The sequence below is a fragment of the Fundulus heteroclitus genome, chromosome 15, assembly GCF_011125445.2.
Source record: "Fundulus heteroclitus isolate FHET01 chromosome 15, MU-UCD_Fhet_4.1, whole genome shotgun sequence".
NCBI lineage: Eukaryota > Metazoa > Chordata > Actinopteri > Cyprinodontiformes > Fundulidae > Fundulus > Fundulus heteroclitus.
In genome coordinates this window covers 1870187-1895255 of record NC_046375.1, presented here as the reverse complement: position 1 = coordinate 1895255, position 25069 = coordinate 1870187, and the positions used below count along the sequence as shown (strand labels likewise).

The 25069-nt window shown below is 36.7% G+C and overlaps 1 protein-coding gene across 2 annotated transcripts in view; it reads left to right on the top strand.

Annotated features, from left to right (window-relative positions):
• The window catches only part of man1a1 (mannosidase, alpha, class 1A, member 1), a 206336-nt gene extending 181783 nt beyond the window's left edge, over positions 1-24553 (top strand). The window contains exons 12-13 of one of the 2 annotated variants that reach the window (XM_021323925.2): positions 3200-3346; positions 24428-24553. In XM_021323925.2, coding sequence (XP_021179600.2) covers positions 3200-3326 — 127 coding nt within the window. In that variant the 3' untranslated portion in view covers positions 3327-3346; positions 24428-24553. Of the gene's footprint in view, positions 1-3199; positions 3347-9412; positions 9809-24427 lie in introns of those variants that run through there. The other variant, XM_012877375.3, reaches the window with a different exon arrangement.
• Positions 24554-25069: the final 516 nt, after the last annotated feature.

Sequence of the window (25069 nt, the reverse complement as noted above, 5' to 3'; positions counted from 1 at the left end):
ATCTTATTTCAAGTGCAGGATGTCTAATTATGTTATTTTGGGGGTTAAAATACTCATTACATTGGCAGATAATCTTATTTACCTGCTCAAATCATGGATAAATACACTAACTTTAAAGAACATTTTACTTATTTTTAGATCCGTTTTTGCAGTGTAGATCCTCCTCTTCCTCTCTTCCTCTTCGTCTCCTTCTTCCTTTTACCCATGGACCCCGGAGGAGCTGCTGAAAGCCCGTCAAGGTTAGCCAAACACAGAGCGAGGAGCTAAGTCATCGTCTCCGACTCTGATTAAACAGACTCAGAGGCACATCAGATTAGTTTGTGTTCAGATCATCATGCTGGGATTTTGGTTTTAGAAGTGAGTTATGGACATTTTTAATCAACGAAAGCTTCTCAACCCGAGAAAAAACCTCCATGTGACTGACGACCAGCGCGGTCATCACCCCATCAGTCGAGAATAACTTGTGTATCTCACTTAGAGGCAGGAGATATGAATCCATTTCAGCAGCGGTCCCATAAAGTCCAATCCTGGTAATGTTCCTCTGGGATCCTGGCATCACGCAGAGCCGCTTCCAGTATTCATCTTACCTCCGCTGCCAAGGACACGGCCATACTTCACCCCGCCGTCTGCCCTCCATCGCTCACCGCTGCCTGCCAGGAGAGGAGGCGAGCTCCAGCCGCAGCGTTCCCGGTTCTTCCTGCAGCTGCAAAAAACAGACTCAACTAAACTAAAAATACGTTAAAATTATCTTGAAATTAGTTTATTTGTCCTTGATTTGAGCAGGTAAATAAGACAACCTGCCAATAGAATGAGATTTTTGCACTTAAAATAGGAACAATTCATCTCCATCAACTTATTTTAAGTGCATTATATCTGATTATCTTATTTTAAGGGGAAAATTACTCATTCCATTGGCAGATAATCTTATTTACCTGCTCAAATCAAGGACAAATACTCTTATTTCAAGAAAATGTTACTTATTTTTAGTTCTGTTGTTCATCTATGAAATCAATAAAAACAAAACAACTGAAATCATTTGCATTGTCCTTTTCTCAGCTCTTAATGTTGGAATCGGGACAGTAAATTCTTTTATTTGCTTACTTTTAAGCAGCTCTTTTGATGAATTATTCTGTGTAAAGAGTTTCTTGTCTTATCTGACGACAACGAAAAGCAACTTTTCATCACTGGTCTGAGTTTAAAATAAATAAATAAACTTCATGTTAGCTCCTCTTACACTGCAAAAACAGAACTAAAAATAACTAAAATGTTCTTAAAATTAGTGTATTTGTCCTTGATTTCAGCAGGTAAATAAGATGATTTGCCAATAGAATAAGATTTTTGCGCTTAAAACAGGAGCAACTCATCTCCGTCATCTTATTTCAAGTGCATTATATCTAATTATCTTATTTTAGGGGTAAAAATACTAATTCTATTGGCAGATAATTTTATTTACCTGCTCAAATTAAGGATAAACGCACTAATTTCAAGAAATTTTTACTTTTTTTAGTTCTGTTGTTCATCTATGAAATAAAAAAAAAAACAACTGAAATCATTTGCATTGACCTTTTCTCAGCTCTTAATGTTGGAATCGGGGCAGTAAATTATTTTATTTGCTTACTTTTGAGCAGCTCTTTTGATGAATTATTCTGTGTAAAGAGTTTCTCGTCTTATCTGACGACAACAAAAAGCAACATTTCATCGCTGGTCTGAGTTTAAAATAAATAAATAAACTCCGTGTTAGATCCTCTTATCCAGAACTGAAACCTAAACAGACTCTAAAACTTTGGATGAAACTCCCGTCACACATCAGGAGGTTTTATAACTACGTTAGGGATGTAGTCCCTATTGTTTATAAGAAGAAACAGAAAAAACGAGCAGGTCTTTAGCTGCCATGAAGGTCGGCGTGTTTCCTGCCTGATTGTGCACTGCAAAAAGGGAACTAAAAATAAGTAAAAAATTTCTTGAAATTAGTATATTTTTCCTTGATTTGAGCAGGTAGATAAGACTATTTGCCAATAGAATGAGATTTTTACACTTAAAACAAGAACAATTCATCATTAAAATAACATAATTAGACATCCTGCACTTGAAATAAGATGATGGAAATGAATTGTTCCTATTTTTAAGTGCAAAAATCTTATTACATTGGCAAATAGTCTTATTTACCAGCTCTAATCAAGGAAAAATTCACTTACTTTTAGTTCTGTTTTTGCAGTGTGATGTGTGGGCAACAAGCTGGCCAAAACTAAATAAAAAAAAACCTCTACATCCAGCTGTTTCATTGTGTAAATTATAAGAAACACCAATCGTATTTTAATCCTTTAATAATGTTGAAAATTCAAGTTTTAAGAACCACTCAGCAAGTTAAAAAGATTTTTAGTGATACAGACAGAAATTTCAGTATATATTGAAACCTTTTTTTTTTATTTCTTTGTTTCGTTGTTTATTTTTTTATGTTTTATTTTCTTGGCCTACTTCGTGTTGTCAGACGGGTCCTATTTAAATTATTTCCTGGGATTTGTGTCAGTACACTGCATTGTGTCAGTACACTGCATTGTGTCAGTACACTGCAAAAACAGATCTAAAAATAAGTAAAATGTTCATAAAGTTAGTGTATTTGTACTTGATTTGAGCAGGAAAATAAGATTATTTGCCAATGGAATGAGTGTAAAAATACTCATAATATAAGATAATTAGATATAATGCACTTGAAATAAGATGATGGAGATGAGTTGTTCCTATTTTAAGTGCAAAAATCTTATTCCATTGGCAAATTACCTTATTTACCTTCTCAAATCAAGGACAAATGCATTAATTTTAAGAACATTTTACTTATTTTAAGTTCTGTTTTTGCAGTGTACCTCTCTGGTCGAGGCAGTCGCTCCATTTCTGGCATTCGATCCAGACCCAGAGATGACCGTAGGCTCTCCTAAATTGACTGACTACCATCTAAACTCACTGACTTAATGAGCTCCAATCCAATAGATGAGATTGAGACCTTTTTATCTGCTTAAATCAAATTTCATTATGGAGAGGAAACCCTCCAGGGGGTTTTAAATCATTCTGGAAATTAGGTTTCCGGACTTTCCTTGTGTGTTTTTACTAGGAGTTTTTATTACAATCTCGAGAATTGAGTAAAAGTTGCAGGAGTTGTAGCTAAAAATAAGTGTATTAAAGCCTTGTTTTCTGTGCCCTGAAGGTACCTTTACCTGCTCTTCTCTGACGACGACCACCTACCCTTCGAGCACTGGGTCTTCAACACCGAGGCTCACCCTCTGCCCATCATCAGGAAGGAGAAAATGGACACGCACAACGAAGTGGAGTAGCGGAGGCCTCAGAGACGAGTGTGAGAACCTCTGATCCTGTACATCTGAGCCTCCTGCTGAGCCCAAAGTGGCGACAGGTTCCTCCTAATCGGATTATATTTTAGGTTTTTGTTTTTTAAAGATCTGTTTAAGACTGGGGTTTATCTGTCGGTCCTGATTGAATTATTTTTGTTTTGTATCTTTCTTTTTTTTTTGCTCAATGTTCTCCGGTTGAGCGTAAAGCAGATCTGGAGCAGCTTCTTTAAAACCGGATGATGTGACGGTTGATGAAAACTTCCTGTTTGGATTAGAAACTGCAGAGATAATCAGCTGCTGACCATCCCGTCAGCTGTCACATTATTTATCAGGATCTTTGTTGTTTTGGGTGTTTTTTTTTTTGTTTGTTTTCTGTGAGGGTGAAATCGTTCGGCTCGGTGAATTAAAGACACCTGGGCGCTGAAATCCCTCAGCTCTGACTGACAGGGGATGTAGTGACAAGACTATCGGTTTATTTTTGTTTCTTCTTCGTTTCCTTTTCGCTGCTTCGTCGTCTGATTAAGGATCGGTTCTGTTGGAGAAACACTGGGATTTAGCTTTTTTTCCTCTAGCTGCTCCTTCCTCTGCGACCAATCCTGCCTCCTTCCTACCTGCCAGTGATTTTTTCGCCTTCCCCTCGTTTACGCTGCTTTCTCCTCCTCTGCTGTCCTCCAGCTTTTGGATTTTACATTGGTCTCACATTTCCACCAGAGTTTGACCTAACAGGGATTTTAAAGTGCATATTTCTTTTCTAACTTGCTTGTTTGTTTGTTTTTTGCCTTCTTTTTATTTCTGTAAAAGTTGGTTAATTTTGTGGGGGGTTTTCTGGATCTCAGACTTGAATATTTTCTTAAACTGGTTGACTGAAATGAAGAAATGAAGACGGATTAATTTAGCAGTTTAAATTATGTCAGGGACCTTTATTTAGTTGCAGATGTTTGAAAGGCTTTTGAAAGACGACAACTTTTAATGCGCGATATATCGTCATTAACATCGGTATCGGCTCGTTACGGGAAACTTATTGTTTATGTTTATTTCCATAGTGTTGCCGTTTGTGTGGTTGGGGGGCCGTGTGTTGGTCATGTGACGCAGAAATCTCTTTTTTTAACTCACCGGAAAGGTTTAGGAGATATATTAAACATAATATCGGTAAAATATATACATAATATTATCGATATCGGCCAAAATTTTTATTTTTTTCCCTTCAATCAGTAAAAGAATTTATCTGCATAAAACCTGAACCTTTAGATGCTGAATATCACTCTTAAACTTCAAAGTTTACGTCCGCTCATCTGATTATGATCATTTTTGAGTATTTAAGATTGATTTAAACCACTCCTTTTCCAGGGAAAGAAGCGTTATACGGCGTAGAACATTAATGATCTTTAAAATAAAGAATCATTGTGCATTTTCTGTAGGAGTCCCACATTGACAGTAAGTTTCCTGCATAATTCTGGCTGCATTTTGCGTCGCTCTCATTGTCAGAAGCTGCAGATTTAAATTGTTTTTTAAGGAAAGACGACAAACCGGATGGGGTAGAAGCATAAAAGCTTCTCCATGACGTGTTTCTGGCTTCATTTTCCTGTTGAAACAGTATTATGTCCACGTTTTGACTCTCTAGTTGTTGATTTGAGGCAAAATTGAAGACGCTTTAGCATTTTATGCGATGATGCTACCACCAGCGTCCTGCACAGTCGCCTTTTGTCTGGTTCGAAAGGCTTTGCAGTCTGATCTCATCTGACACTAACGCCGTTCTCTTGGTGTCGCCTCACTGCGGAGATACTCGGTTGTTCCTGAAAATCGTAGCTGATAATCGGTTCATCCAGGAGGATCATCAGGAGGTCAGAGGCTGTAAACGTGGCCACTGCCTGGCAGAATGATCCCAAAACTTAAATAAAAACTGTTTTTCAATGGAGTCCATTACAAGGACGAATTGTTTGTTTGACGGCTACAAAAAAAAAAACTTCAGTTTAAGGGCCGTCTTGCCCTGAGTGAGGATCAAACAGCTCTTAGTGGACGGTGTATGTACAGGACTGTCTCAGAAAATTAGAATATTGTGATAAAGTTCTTTATTTTCTGTAATGCAATTAAAAAAACATGAAATGTCATACATTCTGGATTCATTACAAATCAACTTAAATATCTCAAGCCTTTTATTGTTTTAATATCGCTGATTATGGCGTACAGCTGAAGAAACCTCAAAAATCCTATCTCATAATATTAGAATATTTCTTCAGACCAAGTAAAAAAAAAAAATTATAACAGCAAAACAAAATCAAACATTTGAAAATGTCCATTAGTGCACTCAGTACTTGGTTGGGAATCGTTTTGCACAGATTGCTGCATCAATGCGGCGTGGCATGGAGGCAATCAGCCTGTGGCATTGCTGAGGTGTTATGGATGCCCAGGATGCTTCAATAGCGGCCTTTAGCTCATTTGCATTGTTGGCTCTGGTGTCTTTCAGCTTCTTCTTCACAATAGCCCACAAATTCTCTACGGGGTTCAGGTCAGGGGAATTGGCAGGCCAATCAAGGACAGTAATGCCATGGTCAGTACACCAGTTACTGTGAGAATCTTATGTCGTCTCTTAACCACTACCATACTTGTGATTTAGTTTACTGAACCAAGCTGAGTGTTTTTCAAGGCTCAGGAAACCCTGCAGTGTTTCCAGTTAATTAGACGATTCAAGTGATTAGTTGAATAGCCTACTAGTATACTTTTTCACCATATTCTAATATTTTGAGATAGGATTTTTGAGTTTTCTTCAGCTGTACGCCATAATCAGCGATATTAAAACAATAAAAGGCTTGCGATATTTCAGTTGATTTGTAATGAATCCAGAATGTATGACATTTCATGTTTTTTTTAATTGCATTACAGAAAATAAAGAACTTTATCACAATATTCTAATTTTCTGAGACAGTCCTGTATATATTTGAGTCTACATGGGTAAGAAGGAACCCACAGTACCTTAAAATAGTCCTTGTTTTTAGCCATCATTAATGTTAGCTGGCTTATAATCATCTTCTCCTGCAAAACAATTCTTTAAATGTGTTGTTCACGTCTGACCTGAGGCATCAGAGGGTCATTCGAACCCTCTCCTCTTCCTCCTCCTCTTCCTCCACTCCTTGTTTCCATCAGGCGTACTGCAGGATCTTCTCTCCTCTGTGAGGACATGCAGGAACTCAACTTTTCTCCACAAGCTCCACCTTCACAGACACACAAAGCCATAGCGACGTCTGGCAGCTTCACCCTCCCCGCCACACTCAGCCTGACTGACTGTCGTTCCCCAGATTTCAGATTTCTCCCCAGAACCACATAGATGTAGCCAGATCCCAGTTTAGTCCTTAATTTAGTGCCTTCGCTGTTTAAAACAGGGGAGTCCGAAACAGGGGATCAGCTCACACCAACACAAAGGAGGGGATTTTTAGAAGAGACTCGCAGCTTTAAGCATGTTCCGATCCTTTTGCTGAAGACTTACCCAAAACTGGACATGAATAAAAGGATTACGACCGCGGTCTGAGGAAAACCTATCTGAAGTAGGAGATCAGAGGCATTATCCCTCCAGAGCGTGGTTTTCCTTTACAGCAGTGACATCTAGTGGTGGCAGACTGTTCCTACACGCCCTAAAACTTAGGCCAGATGACTGCAGACTGTGAAATTAGCTGCATTACAAGGTAATTACCAATCACAATGAGCAAGATCTTTTTCTCGTCCTGCCAGATGATGATGATGCTGATGGAAGCGGCGGATCACATTCATCAGCCAAGATTTAAAGCGGACGCACATCAGATGGCGTTAAAAAAAAAAAAAAAAAAACTGCGTCACTGCCTGGATTATTTATCACTTAGCTCCCCATAAAAATAAATCTGTTTGTTCTTTCAATTTTGAGCAAAATATTCAGAAGAAATTAACAAATGCTGAATACATTTGGCTGGAATACATGGAAAAAAAATGAAGGAATCTGTGTTAAAGGAGGATTATTGATTTTGCTCTCCGAAAAAGAATAAAAACAGTAGAATTCAAGGGAGAGTAACTTTACATTTTTATCGTCCTTTTTTTAGCATATTTAAGATTTATTAATTTTAACTACAACCACCTAAATCTATTCTAGCAAAGGTCACATAAATAGAATAAAGATCAATAAAATAAAATATAAGTTTAATGTATTTTTTCCAGGCCAGTATCAAACAGCAGGAGTCACTAAGTGGGGGAAATCTGATTTTTTATATATATATATATATATATATATATATATATATATATATATATATATATATAAATTAAATAAATAAATGTTTCTGGATCAAATTTTGAGTTTCATAAAATTTCCATTTTCCAAGTAGCTTTAATTTCTACCTACAGGGAAAGTTTTGGTTTGATTTAGATTTCTTATCTAATATGAAATTAAACTAAAATCTTATGCTTTTGTAAAAAAATAAATAAAAATTAAGTTTGCCTTTTTTCTTGTCCGAGTTCTCTGAGCTATGATATTTTCCCTTTTTTTTTTTCTTTACGATTGTTTTAATTATCAAAGTTCATCCGACTGTGTCTCTCTGAAACTGTAACGGCTGATTATGCTAATTTATCTCTAGTAGAGGTCCTAGGTCATGCTGGTACTGGAAGGTGGCCTGAAGGGGGCGCTGTGAGACAATAAAATGAACTGCAGGGGATGCAGAAAATCAAACAGCTGCTTAATGTTCTGCCAAAAAAAAAAGTTATTTTCCCAATTTTCAAGCGACAGAAAGACGAGGAAACAAACAGCTAACGGGAGGACGGGAGCTGAATGAATGTACCGTCAAATGTGAAGTTCTTTTGGTTTATTTTGCTCGTTATTTGTCTTAGAAAGCACAAAAAGGATTTTTAATCGAGAGGTGAAAACTGGTGAATGAGAAGCAACCCGAGGATGTGACGCAAATGCAGGAAATCAAGAAGCAGAGGGAGGCGGCGTCTGAAACTTGAATCATTTCGCTTCAGGAGGAAATGTTTTGCTCACATCCTCTTTTAGAACAAGCTTTTATTGTTTGTTTTGTTGTTTGTTGTTTTTTTTTTCTTTTTTGCGGCATAATTGGATGTAATTCAACCCAGAACCAGTGAAATATTTTATTGTTTTTGGCCTAAAAGTTGATGAATCAAAGCTTCTTTCATAACTTCCGCTTTCATCTTTTTATTTTCATTTTACAGTCATGACTTCAAGAACTTAATTACTCATCATTTCATCATTTTCTACGTTAAATATACAATTTAGTCATATAAATAAATCCATGATGTTTGGTTTTTAATCATATAAACAATTTTTAAAATATTTATAAATTCAAATCAATGAATTTGATTCCATTTAGTGAGAGACTAAGGATTCAAAGAGATTTAAAACTCATAAAGGATAATTTTTTATTAGACATTGTGGCAGTGAGATGCTGCTGCTTTGTAGGTTGGATTGTTATTATTTAATTCAGAAGTTTTATGTCGTATGTTTTCATTTTCAGGAAGTAGGGCTGGGCGATATGGACCAAAAATAATATATCGATATTTTTAGGATGAACGCTGATATATATATGATATTGATTTATCTTAATATGATTTTCTTTTCATAAATTATTTATAAATAAAGCCTCCCTGAATCAAAGCTTTATTCTGATGTCTCACAGGCACATTTTTTAACAAACAGTGAAAAATAACACAACATAGACCATCTAGATATAAACCATAAAGTATAAACGATCTTATTTCTCTTTTTAAAAAAACTCGATATATTGCCCAGCCCTATCAGTAAATATGAGATTAGCTGTTAAACTGTTTGCAGATGATATTTTGGAGGATTATTGGGTTTTTTGACTCTTTAAAGGGCTGATATGTGGCATTTTTTTTCTAATTATGACCATTTATTTTGTCTCCCGCAGCATTAAAATGCAGAAAAGTGTCGAATGTATTTTGGATTCATCACATTCAGATTCTAATTATGTCCATAAACGCGGTCGGATCACGCTTGATGATTTTTCTGAGTATTGTGTTGTGTGTCGATGCCTGTCTGTCTGTCAGTGGATGTTAAAGGAGAGTTTCACTCGTTTCAGGCGTTCAGCGTCACGCCGACATGGACTCCTATTTCACCTCCAACCGTACATCAGCCAGACAGCCGACGTTCTCCTTTCACAGCTTCCAATGTGTGAAAACAGCCTCAGAAATGTAAAAAAAGAAAAAAAAAGAAACGAGGAAAAACTCGTTTGCTCAATCATTTCATTTCACGTTCGTATGCGGTGTTTTAATTTCATGGGGAAATTTGATTTATTGTGGTAAATATAATTATTGTTGATATGAAATGTAAATATTGCATTGCGGCGGATCAGCCGTTTAGCATTTATATAAAGATTCTTCTGAAGTTATGGAATAAAATGATATTGAACAGCAGACTTTTTAAATAAACTATATTTGTTACACTTCTATTGTGAATAAAACATCTTTTAATAAGTGTTGCGTTTCCCTTGGTGTGTTTTTAACCACCAGAGCTTCGATTGCTGTGATAAATTGCTTCAGTTTTACACCAAAAGCAGCCGATGTCCAAAGAAAAAGCCAAAATATTGATCAATATCCTTCTTGAAAAAAGATTACAGGTAGGCTTGGCTGCTTCAAAGGAAAATATGATGGATATATTTTTTATTTCATTTCACCTAGCTCTTAACATTTTTCACACAGTTGTCAACATTTTGGGCTTATTTTGTGTCTGTGAATGATTGAGTAAAAAGTTTTCTAAGGAAATAGACCAAATATCTGGAAGGAACTTGTATATCCAGTCCTGATTCTGTTTTATAACTTCGGTAGTTCCTTCTGACCTGCTGGATATTATCTTAACACGGATAATATCCATCTTTTCATTTTATTTATCTTATTTTATTTTTTTTTGCACAAAAGTTTCTCCTTTGCCGACCTTCTTGTCACAAGGCTGTTTACTGAATGTTTCGACCTCGCCATGCAAGCAGGTGCCCTCACACTCGCCTGCTGCCAGCGTTGAGGAGGCTCTGCACTGGTGGCAACACGACCAAGCAGCGCCCTCATCAGGAGGGAGGTGGCCTTCGCACCTGCCAGACGTTCTGAAGCGTTCTTCTCTGCAGCTGAAGCTTACCTGGAGGTTCTTAAGCCACAAACCTGTGCTTTGAGCTGAGATGTTTTTGTGCTAAAGTATTACTGAAAAATCCATTTTATAATACAATTTTAAGCCAATTGCATTCTTTACAGTGAGGTAAATTGTGAAGATTTGCATTAAAACTGCAGCTGGAATGCTTTCCGTCATTTTGGATCTTGTTTTCTTTCTTCTCCATCTTCTCTACCTCCTAGAAAGCAGGTAGGACAAAGCTCTGTTTAGCCCAGCGGTGTCCAAAGTGTGGCCCGGGGGCCATTTCTGGTCCATAATTGTTGAACTGCAACAATTCAACAATTATTAGACGCATCGGCACATCTGAGTAATGAAGATGGAGACTTTTTATCCGTATTTAGGGCAAAATTGTTAGAAATAAGTTAACATTTTCTTAAAATCAAAAATGTTAGGTACGACACATGAAATATCTTAAATTTCATAGTATAAACAGGACGTTTGTTCGATGAGTTTTACTCAAATGCAGACTTTAGTCCACCAAAATACTTTTAATTTTTATTTTTTTTTGCTAAATACTGTGACTGTTTTCAAAGAGACTGACTTAAGTCCTCTTTCTATTGCAGGGAAAAGACCAAAAAAAAAGTATTAAACAAATGAGATTTTGAAAAATCTCATTTGTTTAATTAAAATAGTGCATGATCGTAATTTGTGGAGCTGGTAAAAGAAAATATCCAATTTTTTTGGGAATGTTTGCTTTTTATTTCCATTTTTTGGCCCTCGAGTAATTTTGACATGACAATTTTGGCCCACATGATGAAAAGTTTGGACACACTTGGTTTAGCCTGAGAAGCAACAGTTTATTTCACTTTTTTCTAAAGGAGCAGAAGTTTAGTTAAATGATGCATTTGTGGAAGTTTGAGCTGTTTCCAGCAAAGGATGATGGTCTGCATAGACTTCATCAGCTCTTCTGTTAAAAGGATGTTTTATTCGTCTCATCAGACTTTTACAACTGGTGCATAATTTAAAAAAAAGAATCTTTGTCCTATTTTACAAAACTAAAGGACAAATTGAACCCATATATTTACGTAAACTGCTATCAACAGACGGAAAGCCTTTTTTTTCTTGCTGTCTGACAATAAATCAGATTAAAGTTAACATGTTTTTGCCCAGTTAGGATACCTTTACTAAATTCCAGAGTAAACCTAAGTTTTAAAGAATTTCAGAAAGCTTGAGTGAGGATGTCGTGGCCCTGTAAGCTTCTGATTGGTTAATTGACAGCATTTGAGTTAATTACAGGCACACCTGTGGATGTAATTTAAGGGATGTCCTATTCTGATGAAACTAAGGTTTGTACCGTTGTTTTGAAAATAAAAGGGGAAACCTGCAACCCAGAGGAAAACTGAAGTACGGAGAAGGTAGCGTCATGTCATGAGGGTGTTTTTGCTGCAGGAGGGACTGGTGCACTTCACTAAATAGTTTTTGTGGCGAGGAAAGAACATTTTTTGGAAATGTCAAAGCAACTTTAAGAGATCGGCCAGGAAGTTGAAGTTTGAACGCGAATGGGTCATCCAGAGAGTACGATCTTAAGTACACCAGCAAATTGGTTTCTATGTAGTTTAAGACAGAAAAGTCAATTTTTGGAGTGTACATTAAAAAAAGTCCTGATTTCAGCCCAACTGCAGATTTGAATGGGGCTGAAAAGGTGAGTGAGACCAAGGCGGCCTACAAACCCGACTCGTTTGCACCAGTTCTGTCAGGAGGGATGGGCCAGAAACTCAGCAAACTGCTGGGAGATGCTTGTGGGAGAAAACCCAGAATGTTTAAAGGCATTTTTACCAAATACCGACAAAATTAATGGAAACTTTATCTTTTGAAGAAAATTACAATAAATTTTCCTTTGTGTCAAAGTATAAATTTTGTTCATCTTAACTGAGCTATAGCAGGAACAATCTTTGCCTTATTTGATGTTAGACAGTGAGGAACAAATGGCTTCATTAGATTTTTTTTTTATGCTGTTCATGTATATGTGGGTTTAGCTACATCAACCATCTGCTGAGATTAAGACAGAGGAGTCAGTTAATTTCTATATTGGTCCACTTTGGCATCATAAAATCGGTAAAAGGGCCAGTTGCACCTGTATAGATGATACTTTTGATTGCATAATTTAATTTCAGTTCACATAGGAATATTACAAAATGCACAGTAACATAAAGTAGCACTTCAGGCCCAGTTTATACAGTTTATCTGCAAAAAAAGTTGATATCTGGGTGAGTTAAACTCATTCTGCATCACTTTTTCTCTTTTTGGACATTTCTGGGTTGTTTAATTTTCTATGGGAAAACTGACATCTAGTGGCAGGATGCTGTTACTACATCGTTAACAAGATCAACATTCACTACAGGAGGCACAGTTTTAGCCACTTTATACACTTTAAAAGGATATCTGCCTTTACTTTATGACATGATATGCCTTTTTGGCTCTTGAGGGCCGTATTCGGCCCGCAGACCTTGAGTATGACACATGTGGATTAAGGTGTCTGTGAAGGTCCGTTCTACAAACTGAAGGATAAGCTGCTTTATCAATTTAGAAACCATTTTTTAATATGGTTTGGGATCATTAATGGGGGGTTGATGAAAACCCTTTACTCCAGCGGGCATTTGGCTTGTCCTTGTCAGCAGATGGAAATTTAAGTCACGTTTGACGTTACTGATTTTGTAGCTGGGGCGTCTTGCAGTGTCTCTGCTCTGATACTGCCGTCCAGCTGTTTCCACTTTATGAAGGCGGTTGCTTGGTAAAATGTGTTCTTCTCTAGACCCTTATAGCATTTCAGTATAACATTGTCTTTTCCTGGTTCTATGAATCATTCTAACTGAATTGATTGATAAGTCGAACATTTAAAGGATTTCTAGATCAAAATGTTTTCATCTGAATCCAACTTGCTCTCACTGGTTTAAAATGTCTCATACACTTAAATACTTTTATTTGGATTTCTGGGCGCTTGGTTTTTTTTTTATTGTTTTTTTTTAGGCCACCAGATGGCAGCAGAAGACCACGTGTGTGTCAGTAAAGCAGTTTTTGCCTTTAACTCTTAATATCTTGCTTTTCTTTATATTATTATTTGCTTACGTCATCATGCAGGGGTCTGAAGCCCGTCTCTCTACCCCTCCCTAAAGCAACATTACCATTTAAACCAGATGACTAAAAGCTCAGAGGAGTCAGAGAAATTAACCCTCAGTGGTGCAGAAAGTAAGTCATACAGATTCATTGAAGAGATTTAAACTATAAAATGTATTGACATTTTACTCAAAATTTTGACGTTATTTTTTAAAATTCACTAATTATACCATTAATTGTCAGAATTTGCCTTTGTTACCTGAGTCATCTAAACCAGCTTCCTCACATGTTCCCTCACTCCCCAATTAACTCAGATATTTTTTTCTGTGTTAGTCACTTGTGGGCATCAGATGTTCTTCTCTCTGCTGGGACGTCCCTCCTCCGCTTCTCGTCAGCCACCATCATGGCTGGTTTGTTGGCCAACAGCAGATTGTTGTTCACAAACTAGAAGTCCCACAGGAGCGTAGCTCCACTTTCTTTATTGTGTCCTACTGGGAACTGTGGATGTCTGACCCAGATTCTGCACAGATGTTCCTCTGTAGTGTTTCTGCCGCTTGGTTGGGTCTTTGAGATGCTTGTGCTAAAGTGGTGCAAAAAGGTGTAATTTGTTAGGTCTTAGCACAATAACATTTAATAATTCAGTTTATTTATATAGCACCAATTCACAACACGTGTCATCTCAAGACACTTTACATTAAATTTCATGGAATCAGACAGATTGGTTAAAAAGTTTATCTCAGGAAACCCTGATGATCTTATCAGATTGCTGACTTGCTGCATTTACTTTACTAAAAGTGCTCATGGTCACAGTGGACAGTCGTTTGCATTGTGTCGCAGACTTTGCGACAATCCCTTGTTAATTTAGTTTATGTAGTGACAGTGGAGAGGAAAACCAAGCTATAATTACCAAATGTTGGCATTAATGTAAATCAGTTCCTAAAGCTACTACTTGTTCAGCACCATGGACAGAGACACTAATGCATTTCTACAGTTTTTGGCTGCATTTTCCTTATTCTTAGTCTGGTTTTGGACAGAGTTGTAAAACCCAATTCTGAACACAATCTAATCTAATTTCCCCGATCATCTGACACAATTTTGGTGGATTTGAAGTATACTGCTAGGCATTTTCAAGGGTCTTTTATGGGCTTACTTAAAAGAAATTAATCCGTTTTCGTCTGAAGAAAGCAGAAAACTTCAAGAGCAAAAACAAAATCAGATCCTCGGGCACTTGGTTACAAGTAGCGTGTCACAAAGACACAATTTGTTCCCATTTCTTTATTGTAATCCATGGAAAGTTTAAAAAATATAACAGTTTGACTGACTTAAATAGGATTTTAACCACAGCAATGTGATACCCAAAGAGCTACTAGCAGTAAATGATCTACTAAAGGATGAAGAATCTCTCTGCTCCCGTTTTCTGGTCTTTCATGGATCTGTGCATTACATATAGTATAAGTACACACCTTTGGGTAGCATTCACTCTGTAAGTGGATTGTTACTGCCTTGATATTTTTACTTTTGCCCTCTACTTGTCCACTTACCTCAGTTTGATGTTGTTTTACTCAGATAAAAGGGATAAAAAGTCCCAAAAAATATTGACCTTTAAAAAAGCCTGGAACAGTTTAGAAAAGAGTACAGTAAAGTGCAGTATGTTCAAGGGAATTTCAAAAGAAAATGATTTGAGGTTGTTTTCACAAACCAATGACTGAGTTTTAAAAAGAGAGAGAAAAATAAAGCATTTAAGCTTGATAGAAAGTTTGACCTTCTGCTGACTTTATTGTTCCTCACTCAGTTGTAAAGCTGCCTGTGAAAAATATAACCAGAGTCAAGATCTGGTCTACAGCTCAAACCGAACCTTACATGTCTTCTTAAAATTAAGATAAGGATAAATAATCCATCCATGCTCACGGGCATGCACAAATCCAACAGTTTGTTGTTTCAAATAGTTTCTTTGAATTTAAAACCCGACCTTAACGTGGATATGCAAATATATTTTGCATTTCCACTTCACAAATGTCACAAATTAACAGAGAAATTTTTATTTCTGAATGAAAGAATTAGAAATTTGTGCATAAATGAGACTGAGCTCGGTGAATGGGTTTTTTGCTCTCCTGCGGTAATTCTTGTTGCCATAGGAACAAGTAAAGCAAAGCTCCGACCCTGTGGTCCATCTCCCTGTGAGTTTTCTAAAGTCTGCTTTTATTTTTCTCTCTCAGTCAACCTTCACAGCTGTGATATGGTCAAAAATCGTATTTCTTGTTCTATATTTCAGAAACCGCAACATATGATGCACAATGAATGACTTTATAAATATAAAACGACTTACCACAGTTTTATATCGTAGTTTCTGCATACAGTAGATTGGGTATGTAAATGATGAATAATCTTGTTTGCCTTGATGTCTCAAGTTGACGAGTTAATTCTGTGTCTCAGATTTGTTTAATTGGTGGCATAAAGTACGAGGAGCAGCATGTAATTAATCCACATAATAATGTTGATAGCTGTTAATTTGGCTCAACCAGCAGAGAGATGATGCACAACCTGTGTGTGAATACAGTGTACAGTAAAGCAGGGAGCAGGCGTCGTGCTTGTAGTATGAAACTGCAGAAAGGTCATCTATATATTTTTCCCATTTTCTGAAGATCCATCTAAAGAGATTTTCTGGCAGTCTTTCAAAGTGGTCTGCATCATTAGTAGGGTACTGTCTGCTTAATTATGGGATTTTTCAAATATTTATTTGGATTTTAGCAAATTTTACACATGTTCTGTTTTTTTTAGTTGTTTTTTTTTTGTTTTTTTTTTACATAAGTGACATGAGTCCGGTGTAGTTCAAGTATAAAAACATCACTAACTTAAAGTGATTAATCCCATTGTTGACACATAGATACTTTCAATCTGTAAATCACACAATTTTTTTCCCACTTCTTAAGTTAATTTATGAAAAATACCAAAGATAACACAGTTTAACAAACAGATAATGAAATTTCAACAACAACAAACTATTTGCTGGTCTGAAATTTGGATTTTTTTTTTAATCACAGCCAACTATTTGCCAAGTTTACCCCACAAGCTATGATTGTGTTAAAATCACTTTACGTGAGGCTTTTATCCTTGATGTGTGTCTTTTTGAAAATGTAAATCTTGAAAGTCAATATTGTTGTTCAGCAGACAAATGAGTTCCCAGAGAACTCCACGAGTCAGAGCCACAGTCTTTCAACTGGTTGTTTTCCCCTGTTCTCTTTAGTCAGTGTTCCCTGAACATTGGAACCATAGCTAAGTTTCCCTGCACATCACCAAAAACATACTAGCAAATATTCCCTTCATATACTGGAGAGATAGCTGTAGCATTTAGTCAGTATTCTCTGAAACTAACTGGTTAAATGATACCGGAAGGTTAGCTTCAGGATGTAGCCAACATTTCATAAACTTTTCAAAGTCAAAGGAAAGTTAGCTGCTGCTTGATCTGTCCCAGAACACTGGCTAAAGGATACTGGAGAGTTAGCTGTAGCATTTAGCTAATATTCCCTGAAACTGGCGAAAGGATGCCAGAGGTTAGCTTTAGGATTTACCCAACATTCCCTAAAACTGGCTAAAAGATATCAAAAGTAAGCTGTGGCATTTAGCTAACATTTCCTAAATCTGGTTAAAGTCAATGGAAAGTTAGCCATAGCATGTAGCTAACAGTCCCAGAACACTGGCTAAAGGATACTTGAGAGTTAGCTATAGCATTTAGCCAATATTACCTGAAACTGGCAAAAGGATACGGTAGGTTAGCTTTAGGATTTACGCAACATTCCTTAAACTGGCTAAAAATACAGAAAGTAAGGCTGTAGCTTTTAGGTAATATTCCTAAATCTGGTTAAAGTCAATGGAAAGTTAGCCATAGCGTGTAGCTAACAGTCCCAGAACAACCGGCTAAAGGATACTGGAAAAATTAGCTGTACCATTTAGCTAATATTTCATTAGCGTGTAGCTAACAGTCCCAGAACACTGGCTACAGGATACTGGAGAGTTAGCTAGAGCATTTAGCCAATATTCCCTGAAACTGGCAAAAGGATACGGGAGGTTAGCTTTAGGATTTACCCAACATTCCTGAAACTGGCTAAAAAATACAGAAAGTAGGCTGTAGCATTTAGGTAATATTTCCTAAATCTGGTTAAAGTCAATGGAAAGTTAGCCATAGCATGTAGCTAACAGTCACAGAACACCGGCTAAAGGATACTGGAAAATTAGCTGTACCATTTACCTAATATTCCTGCTGCTAAAAAATATCGGAATTAATATTTTGCAAACATTATCTAGCTGCCTAGTGGATTAAAAAAGTGCAGATTGTTCAACATTAGAATAACTTTGGGGGAATCAGACTTTTTCCCCCCAAAAGCTGACTCTTTCCAAAATGACAAGTGAAAACATTTGCTAATAGTCACCAGTTTAATTAAACTTTTAGTGAACATTTAATGAGCTTTAAATGTACTCCCTTGTTATATTGATACATCTTATTGTTTTGAATTGTTTGTTATTGCCAAAGAAATGCTGTGATTGTGTGGAAGATTTTGGTGATTGATGCAGTAAAGTCACAAGCATGATGTCTACCAAAATGGTCCGTAGGCTGCTCAAAATATCGCCCTTTGGTTGTGAAGTTGGAAAAAAAAAATATGTTTTAAGAATGTGAGCTTTAAATGGCAAGTAGTAGAAGCTAAAGCACCCTTTTCTTCTCTTCATCATGTTTCTTTTTGGAAACATGATGGTTATGTATTGTGAAAAGTTACAACTCTGAGGCAGTCAGTGAAACAGCTATAAGGAAACAATGTCAACACAGAATAAGAAGAATAGGACAGAAAGGTTAGATCATTAGTCAGAAGGTTCCTGTGATCTAAACGCAGAGACAGCTAAAACACTCAGTGCCATGCCACCATGTCACGTTGAGCCTCGTCAGAGCCATTTTAAAGTAAGAAAATGTTGTTGAAAGCTTGGATCGTCCAGAAGCTGTGGCTCGGTTTAATTTTTATCTAATTAACTTCCACTGTTCTACCAAAAATAAATTCCCTTCCTTCACCTTTTCCAGTCGCTTCCTTTTGTCTTACCTGCAGAACAACTGAGCGCTCTGCTGCGGCACATTGCAGAAATAGGAGATGTGTTCCTGGCAACTCCTTCACTCGTAAATCTGTTGAGCCACAACAACCCTGAAGGAGGAGCTGTCTTTGTCTCCCCCCTTTGTTCAGTTTTCATTGAGTAACTGAGACAAGAACGACTTAGGAAGTGTTTCTGACATTTAGACCTTTTCACTTCTCCATCTTTATTCTTGGATAAAAATCTTGTTTTCATTGCAAACATCTTGATGGTGGGTCTTGCCCACACTGCAAAAACGGATCTAAAAATAAGTAAAATGTTCTTAAAATGTGTGTTTTTTGTCCTAGATTTGAGCAGGTAAATATTATCTGCCAATGGAATGAGTATTTTGACCCCTATAATAAGATAATTAGACATCCTGCACTTGAAATAAGATGATAGAGATGAGTTGTTCCCATTTTAAGTGCAAAAGTCTTATTCCATTGGCAGATCGTCTTATTTGCCTGCTCAAATCAAGCACAGATACACTAATTTTAAGAAAATATTACTTATTTTTAGTTACGTTTTTGCAGTGCAATATTCATGCTGCTGATGTGTCTGAATCTAATCTGCTCGCTGGCGTATAAATGGATCAGGAATCCATTTATTGAGGGTTGATTATAGGCTGTTTCATTATTAAAGAAATTGTTTCATTTCAGCAGAATCCTGAGCTAAATCCATCTCTATACATCTTATCTGACCAGATTGTAGATTTCACTGATACCTATAAAGCAGGCCTTATGGGCTGCATCTCAAACACTTTTTGCAGAGATCAATGAGCTTCTGGCATAATTCAGTCAGGATATTTGACTCTTATTCCTGGCAGAATTGTTAGTTAATTTAAACTGGTTGCCTTCCTGGCACAGTGCTTGTTTTGCAGCATCAAAAGGTTGTGATCTGAAAATTTCTAGAGGCTAAACGTTAGATTTATCCACTACAAAACCAATTTTGATATTTGTTTGGGCTCAGCTTCCTGTTGGAACACCTCTAATTCTCAAATCTGTGTCCTCTGTTTTTATTGAACCCGAAGAACACAAGGATCATGGTTTTGTCTGTGAGACTGGCTGCAACATCGACACAGAAACCTTTTAAAGCCCTGCAGGCCCTCAGATTTAATGTGCATCAGGGAGTGTTTTCTGAACACCACGTGGACTCCTTTGTCTTTGCAGATTATGATCTACGAGATTATTCATTATGTAACTATTATCTTTGTCTCTGGTATACATGGAAGCTTAGAGAATACAAAGACTGATAATATGATATGCATTAAATCAGCTGCAATATAAAGCTGCTTGCATTTGTGTCTAATAAATCAACTTCATTTTAATGCACCTATTTGAAGAGTCCTTCATCTCCTGGATTGATTTTCTTTTATTTATCAGAGCTTGATTCAAACCATCTCCAATCCCTTTTATAAATAGTGTCTTTATGAGACGTTATGTTTACTTTGAAATTATTTTTCCTGCAGTCGTCTTCAAATGATCAGACATCAGTGTGATAATTTGAAACCGCTCCCACACAAAGACGATGACATTCGCACGGCGTCATCTCCAATAACAAAGCACGCCTACGTCACCAGCCCTCACTGGCACCGTCTCGTCATTTTAAGGCTTTTGAATGAAAATTTACCTGCAGAACCAAAAAAGGGAGAAAACCCGTCAAAGAAATTATATCAGTGTTCGTTTAGGAATTAACTGGAACATCTTACTCCTAAGAAAGCATTTCACCTGGATGAAAATAAAACGTGCATCTTACAATGATTTTTTTTATGAATTTAAAAAGGTTTAAATCCAAAATGACGCTTTGATCCTTTATTTGTGACAGAATTACTGAAAGAGGATCAACTATTTATGCCGAAGTAGTGAGGAATATACCACGACCAATCATGTTAAAACAAACACAGCTTTTCTTGAACGGCTTCTTTTATCCTTTGTGTCCAGTTTTCTGCTTTTAAAGGAACAATGTGGGATAAATACTTATAATGCCATCTATTGGTCTAATTGGAAATTACTTCCATAGATCTGGTAAATTACTTTTTGTGGGTTTAAATTAACTCCTGTTGAGAAAATAATAAACTACTGGGATTTGTTTATATGCACAAACACCTGCTAAACATTCTGAAAGTAAGGCGCGAATAAAGAAAACAATATAGAGTTTTATAATATCCAGTATAATTACTAAAATCTTAATAAAGAAATATCCTGAATTAATACCATTTGGAATTTAATTCATTGGGAAGATACCAACTTTAAGCAGCATTTAAGATCCACGACTAAGTGGCACAAACTGCACTGCAAAAACAGAACTAAAAATAGGTAAAATTTTCTTGAAATTAGTGTATTTGTCCTAGATTGGAGCAGGTAAATAAGACTATTTGCCAATGGAATAAGATTTTTCCACTTAAAATAGGAACAATTCATCTCCATCATCTCATTTCAAGTGCAGGATGTCTAATTATCTTATTTTAGGGGTAAATATACTCATTCCATTGGCAGATAATCTTATTTACTGGCTCAAATCAAGGACACATATACTAACTTTAAGAACATTTTACTTGTTTTTAGATCCGTTTTTTGCAGTGTGGGATTATTGGAAACTCAATTTTTATTTTATTTTTTATCTTTAAATTAAATATATAATCCTCTGAAGCACAGTGGACATTATAGATCAGCGATAAAAGCACTTTTTTCCTGATCTATCATCTGTTTTTCATAATATTTGCAGGACTCATTCGTTGTGGCCTGAGAAACAATGTCGATCATTTGTTTGTTCCTCCTTAATTTGCGGTATTGCTCTGATGTTTCGTGACCCATTTCTTAGAAAGCACACGGACTTCACCAGAGAATATCTTTGCACTGAAGCTAGCGAGATAAATGTAGCCCTGGGGTGTGCTGGGATGTCAGCACAAGAGGAACGTATTCAAGTTCAACTAGTGAGATAAGTATTGGCCTGGAGGAAGGACAAGTCGCTCAAAAAGACCTTTGCAGACTAGACTATAGAGCTTTTATCCTCTACTCCACATTAGATCCTGTGAATTTAGATCAAAGTCCCGCTCTGTTTCTGCCTGAATCGACAAACTAAACTCTTACGTGTCCCTACTCTGACTTCACATGGAGACCTGCTTCTCTCTCCATTATCCTGTCAGGATATCTAAAAAACTCCTGGATAAATACTTCAGTACGTATTAACCCTCACACTACATAAAACGAGTCATAAAGAGGTAGAGAGCCCTTTCCCAAAGTTTTTATAGCCTCCATAGTTCATAGTATCCGTCGCATATTACTCATTTTATGGTTTCCTGGCCCAGTTAAGTCAAGTCATTGTGTCAAAATGATGCGGTTCACATAGTCGGAGCGGTAAAAGCACATTTTGTCCTTTCTCGGAGGTTCTTGAGCTGAAAATGCATCATAAATTTTCCTTCCACAGCTATTTGTGTTTGACAGCAGCCCCTAGAGACTCTCTTTTCAGTGCTGGTAATAAAATTCAACTCCAAACCTGAAAAAACACCTACTCCTCTAAAGTTACATGTTTGTTTGCTTGTTTGTTTGTTTTTTTCACACTTAAATTTTTCAAGTCCTCAAATGTTCATGTCAGACAAAAGTAGTGGGTAAATCTCTTTTTCCTCATACAGCTAGGTGTGCCTGCTTAGCCTTTTTGAGTATTTGAATTCAACACTTTGAACTGCATTTTGTATTTATGTATGAAACGTTGGCCTGCTCTAAGTATTATTATTATTATTATTATTATTATTATTATTATTATTTGTTCAGCAGTATTTAACCTGCGTTTAGCGTTTTTTATCTCACTGGATTGCATTGAAAGAGATGCTGCTGCTCATTGACTCTGCCTCTTTACGTTTTCTATACTCAGAAAGTTAGCTTTGCTCATACGTTGTACGTTTATCTGTCTCTTACCTGGGCTGAGTCACTGACATACCTGTTGCTGTCATTTACTTGGACTACTGTGTCATAGAAAGCTTCCCTGGCACCTTGTTTCAGTTTTTTTGCATTCTTTTCCGTGAGGATACACTGCAAAAACGGATCTAAAAATAAGTAAAATGTTCTTAAAGTTAGTCTATTTATTCTTGATTTGGGCAGGTAAATAAGATTATCTGCCAATGGGATGAGTATTTTGACCCCTAAAATAAGATAATGAGACATCGTGCACTTCAAATAAGATGATGAAGATGAATTGTTCCTGTTTTAAGTGCAAAAATCTTATTCCATTGGCAAATCATCTTATTTACCTGCTCAAATCAAGGATAAATAGACTAACTTTAGGAACATTTTACTTATTTCTAGTTCCGTTTTTGCAGTGTAGCAATTGAGGGTTGGCTTTAAGTTTGTGTACGCTGGTTTTTCTTTCACATAGAAAGTACTACTGGTGCTGTAATTCTGTCTGTCTTACCTGGATTGAGCCATTAACAGATATGGTGATGTCTGCTTTGTGTTTCCTTTCTCATAAGATCTCCTGACCCCATGCTTCTGTTTTTAGCTGTAACTTTTACCCTCAATGTAGCCATTGATGGTGTTTTATTAGCCGTGTCTTTTTTTGTCTTCATAGCTAATGATTCCAAATTTGTCATTGGCTATTTATGCACTTCTTCCTTTCCATAGATAGTAGCTCAATGCCTATTTCTCAAGTTGTTTACTTTGAGCACAGCTATTAATATAAATTTTCCTAAAATTACCTCTAATTACGTTATTTTTTCCCCTTTCTAATAGAAAGTATTGCTGACTCCTGTGTCTAGCTGTCTTTTTTTCTGAATGAAGGCTTAACTAAAGCTATATAAGTTTATTGTACTGTTTATTATTATTATTATTGTTTTCATTTGGACTGAATTTAATTGATAGACTGGATCTGGATCTCATGTCTTATAGTGGAAGGGCATAAACTCTATTGAGTTAAAATTAATTTAGATGAAATAAATGGAGGTGAATTGGATTTTTTTTTATCCTGTAGTCTTATATTTATTGTGTACTGAATTCACCTTTATTATATAAGCTGGGTTATATAATTTTATTCTAAATAGATAGTTCTACCAATTACAAATCCAGGAGGATGCTGCAGTTCTGGTTTCTGCACCGTTTCTGCACCGTTCCCACAAAATCTCCTCCAGATATGTATCTGATGACGCAAATCTGGAAGTCTAAACTTCAGAGGGAGACTAAATGTGGATTTACATCACAGCGTCCTCCATAGGTTGGCAGGTGAGCAGAGGGATGACAGCCGCGACACGCCGCCATCACAAACGTCTCCACACACGCGGAGCATGAAGAAGAACGCCTGCTGAATCCCTGAGCAGTCCTTACATCCATATGTATGCGTGTTTAGCATTTTCTGTCAGTGAAGTTTCACCTGAAAGGGGAAGAGTGGAACGGTGCCACACACCATCTGGATTAACTTTTATTCTGTCAATTAAAATGCGTCAAAATATTCAGATTTTAATGGACATCAATATGCTTTAAAAGAAATGGCACTGGCCACTCTTTTAAGGTGTGACCATCGATAATTTTATAAGAAAAATGTTGGCCTAATAAGTTCTATTTGTTAAATATCAGAAAACTTAAAGAATCTTTAAGAAGATTTTTTAGAACTTTCTTCGACTCAGAGATTTCTACAGAATTTGATTACAGCTATTTCTAAAAGGCCAGATGATGACGTCTAGGCTTTGTAAAGTTTCTATTGGTTGATTCACAACATTTAAGTAAAATAAAAGCCCTCCAGCGTAAACAGTTTAAGGCAAACTCTCCAACTTTGTTGTTTTTTTTCCTAGTTTGACGACTTGGAAAAAGAAAAGGACTTCCCACGTTCCCGGGAAGAGAACTGTGGACGTCTGGATCATCCCTGGATCCAGATGCCTGAAGCTGCTACAACCGGCTGCATGCAGGCGACACCGTGGGGGGGGGGGGGGGCCGAACGTCTCACCATTCAGGAAGGAGACGGATTCTGTCCCAGAAATGAACGTGCTTTGGTGTGAAATGTGTGTAACGACCCCAAAATAAAAAGCAAAAGACATCATAAAGACGTGTGTAAGAATGCGTCATTATCCACAGTGGGGGGGGATCCCTGAGCCAACAAAGGCTGAAAGACAACTCTGTAAAGAAGAAGCTCTTTCTCCAAAAGAAAAAGACCGTGGTCACATTAAATGTTAACTTTTGGACAGATGTGTCCCGATCCCCAGGTGTTTGATTAGTTTTAATTTTATAAGGATCACGCATTCTGTCCGCTTTTCACTTTTTAATATCGTTTCTTAATTTGTAAATTTTGTTCTTTCCTCCAGTGTTTCCTGACTTTATTCAGTATTCTGTTCATTATAGATTTAGTTAGTTCTTGTTTCTGTTAGATCTTTGTTTTCCTCTCTGCTTGTCTCCTGTCTTTAGTTCAGTCATTACTGGCTTCATTTAGTTATAGTTTA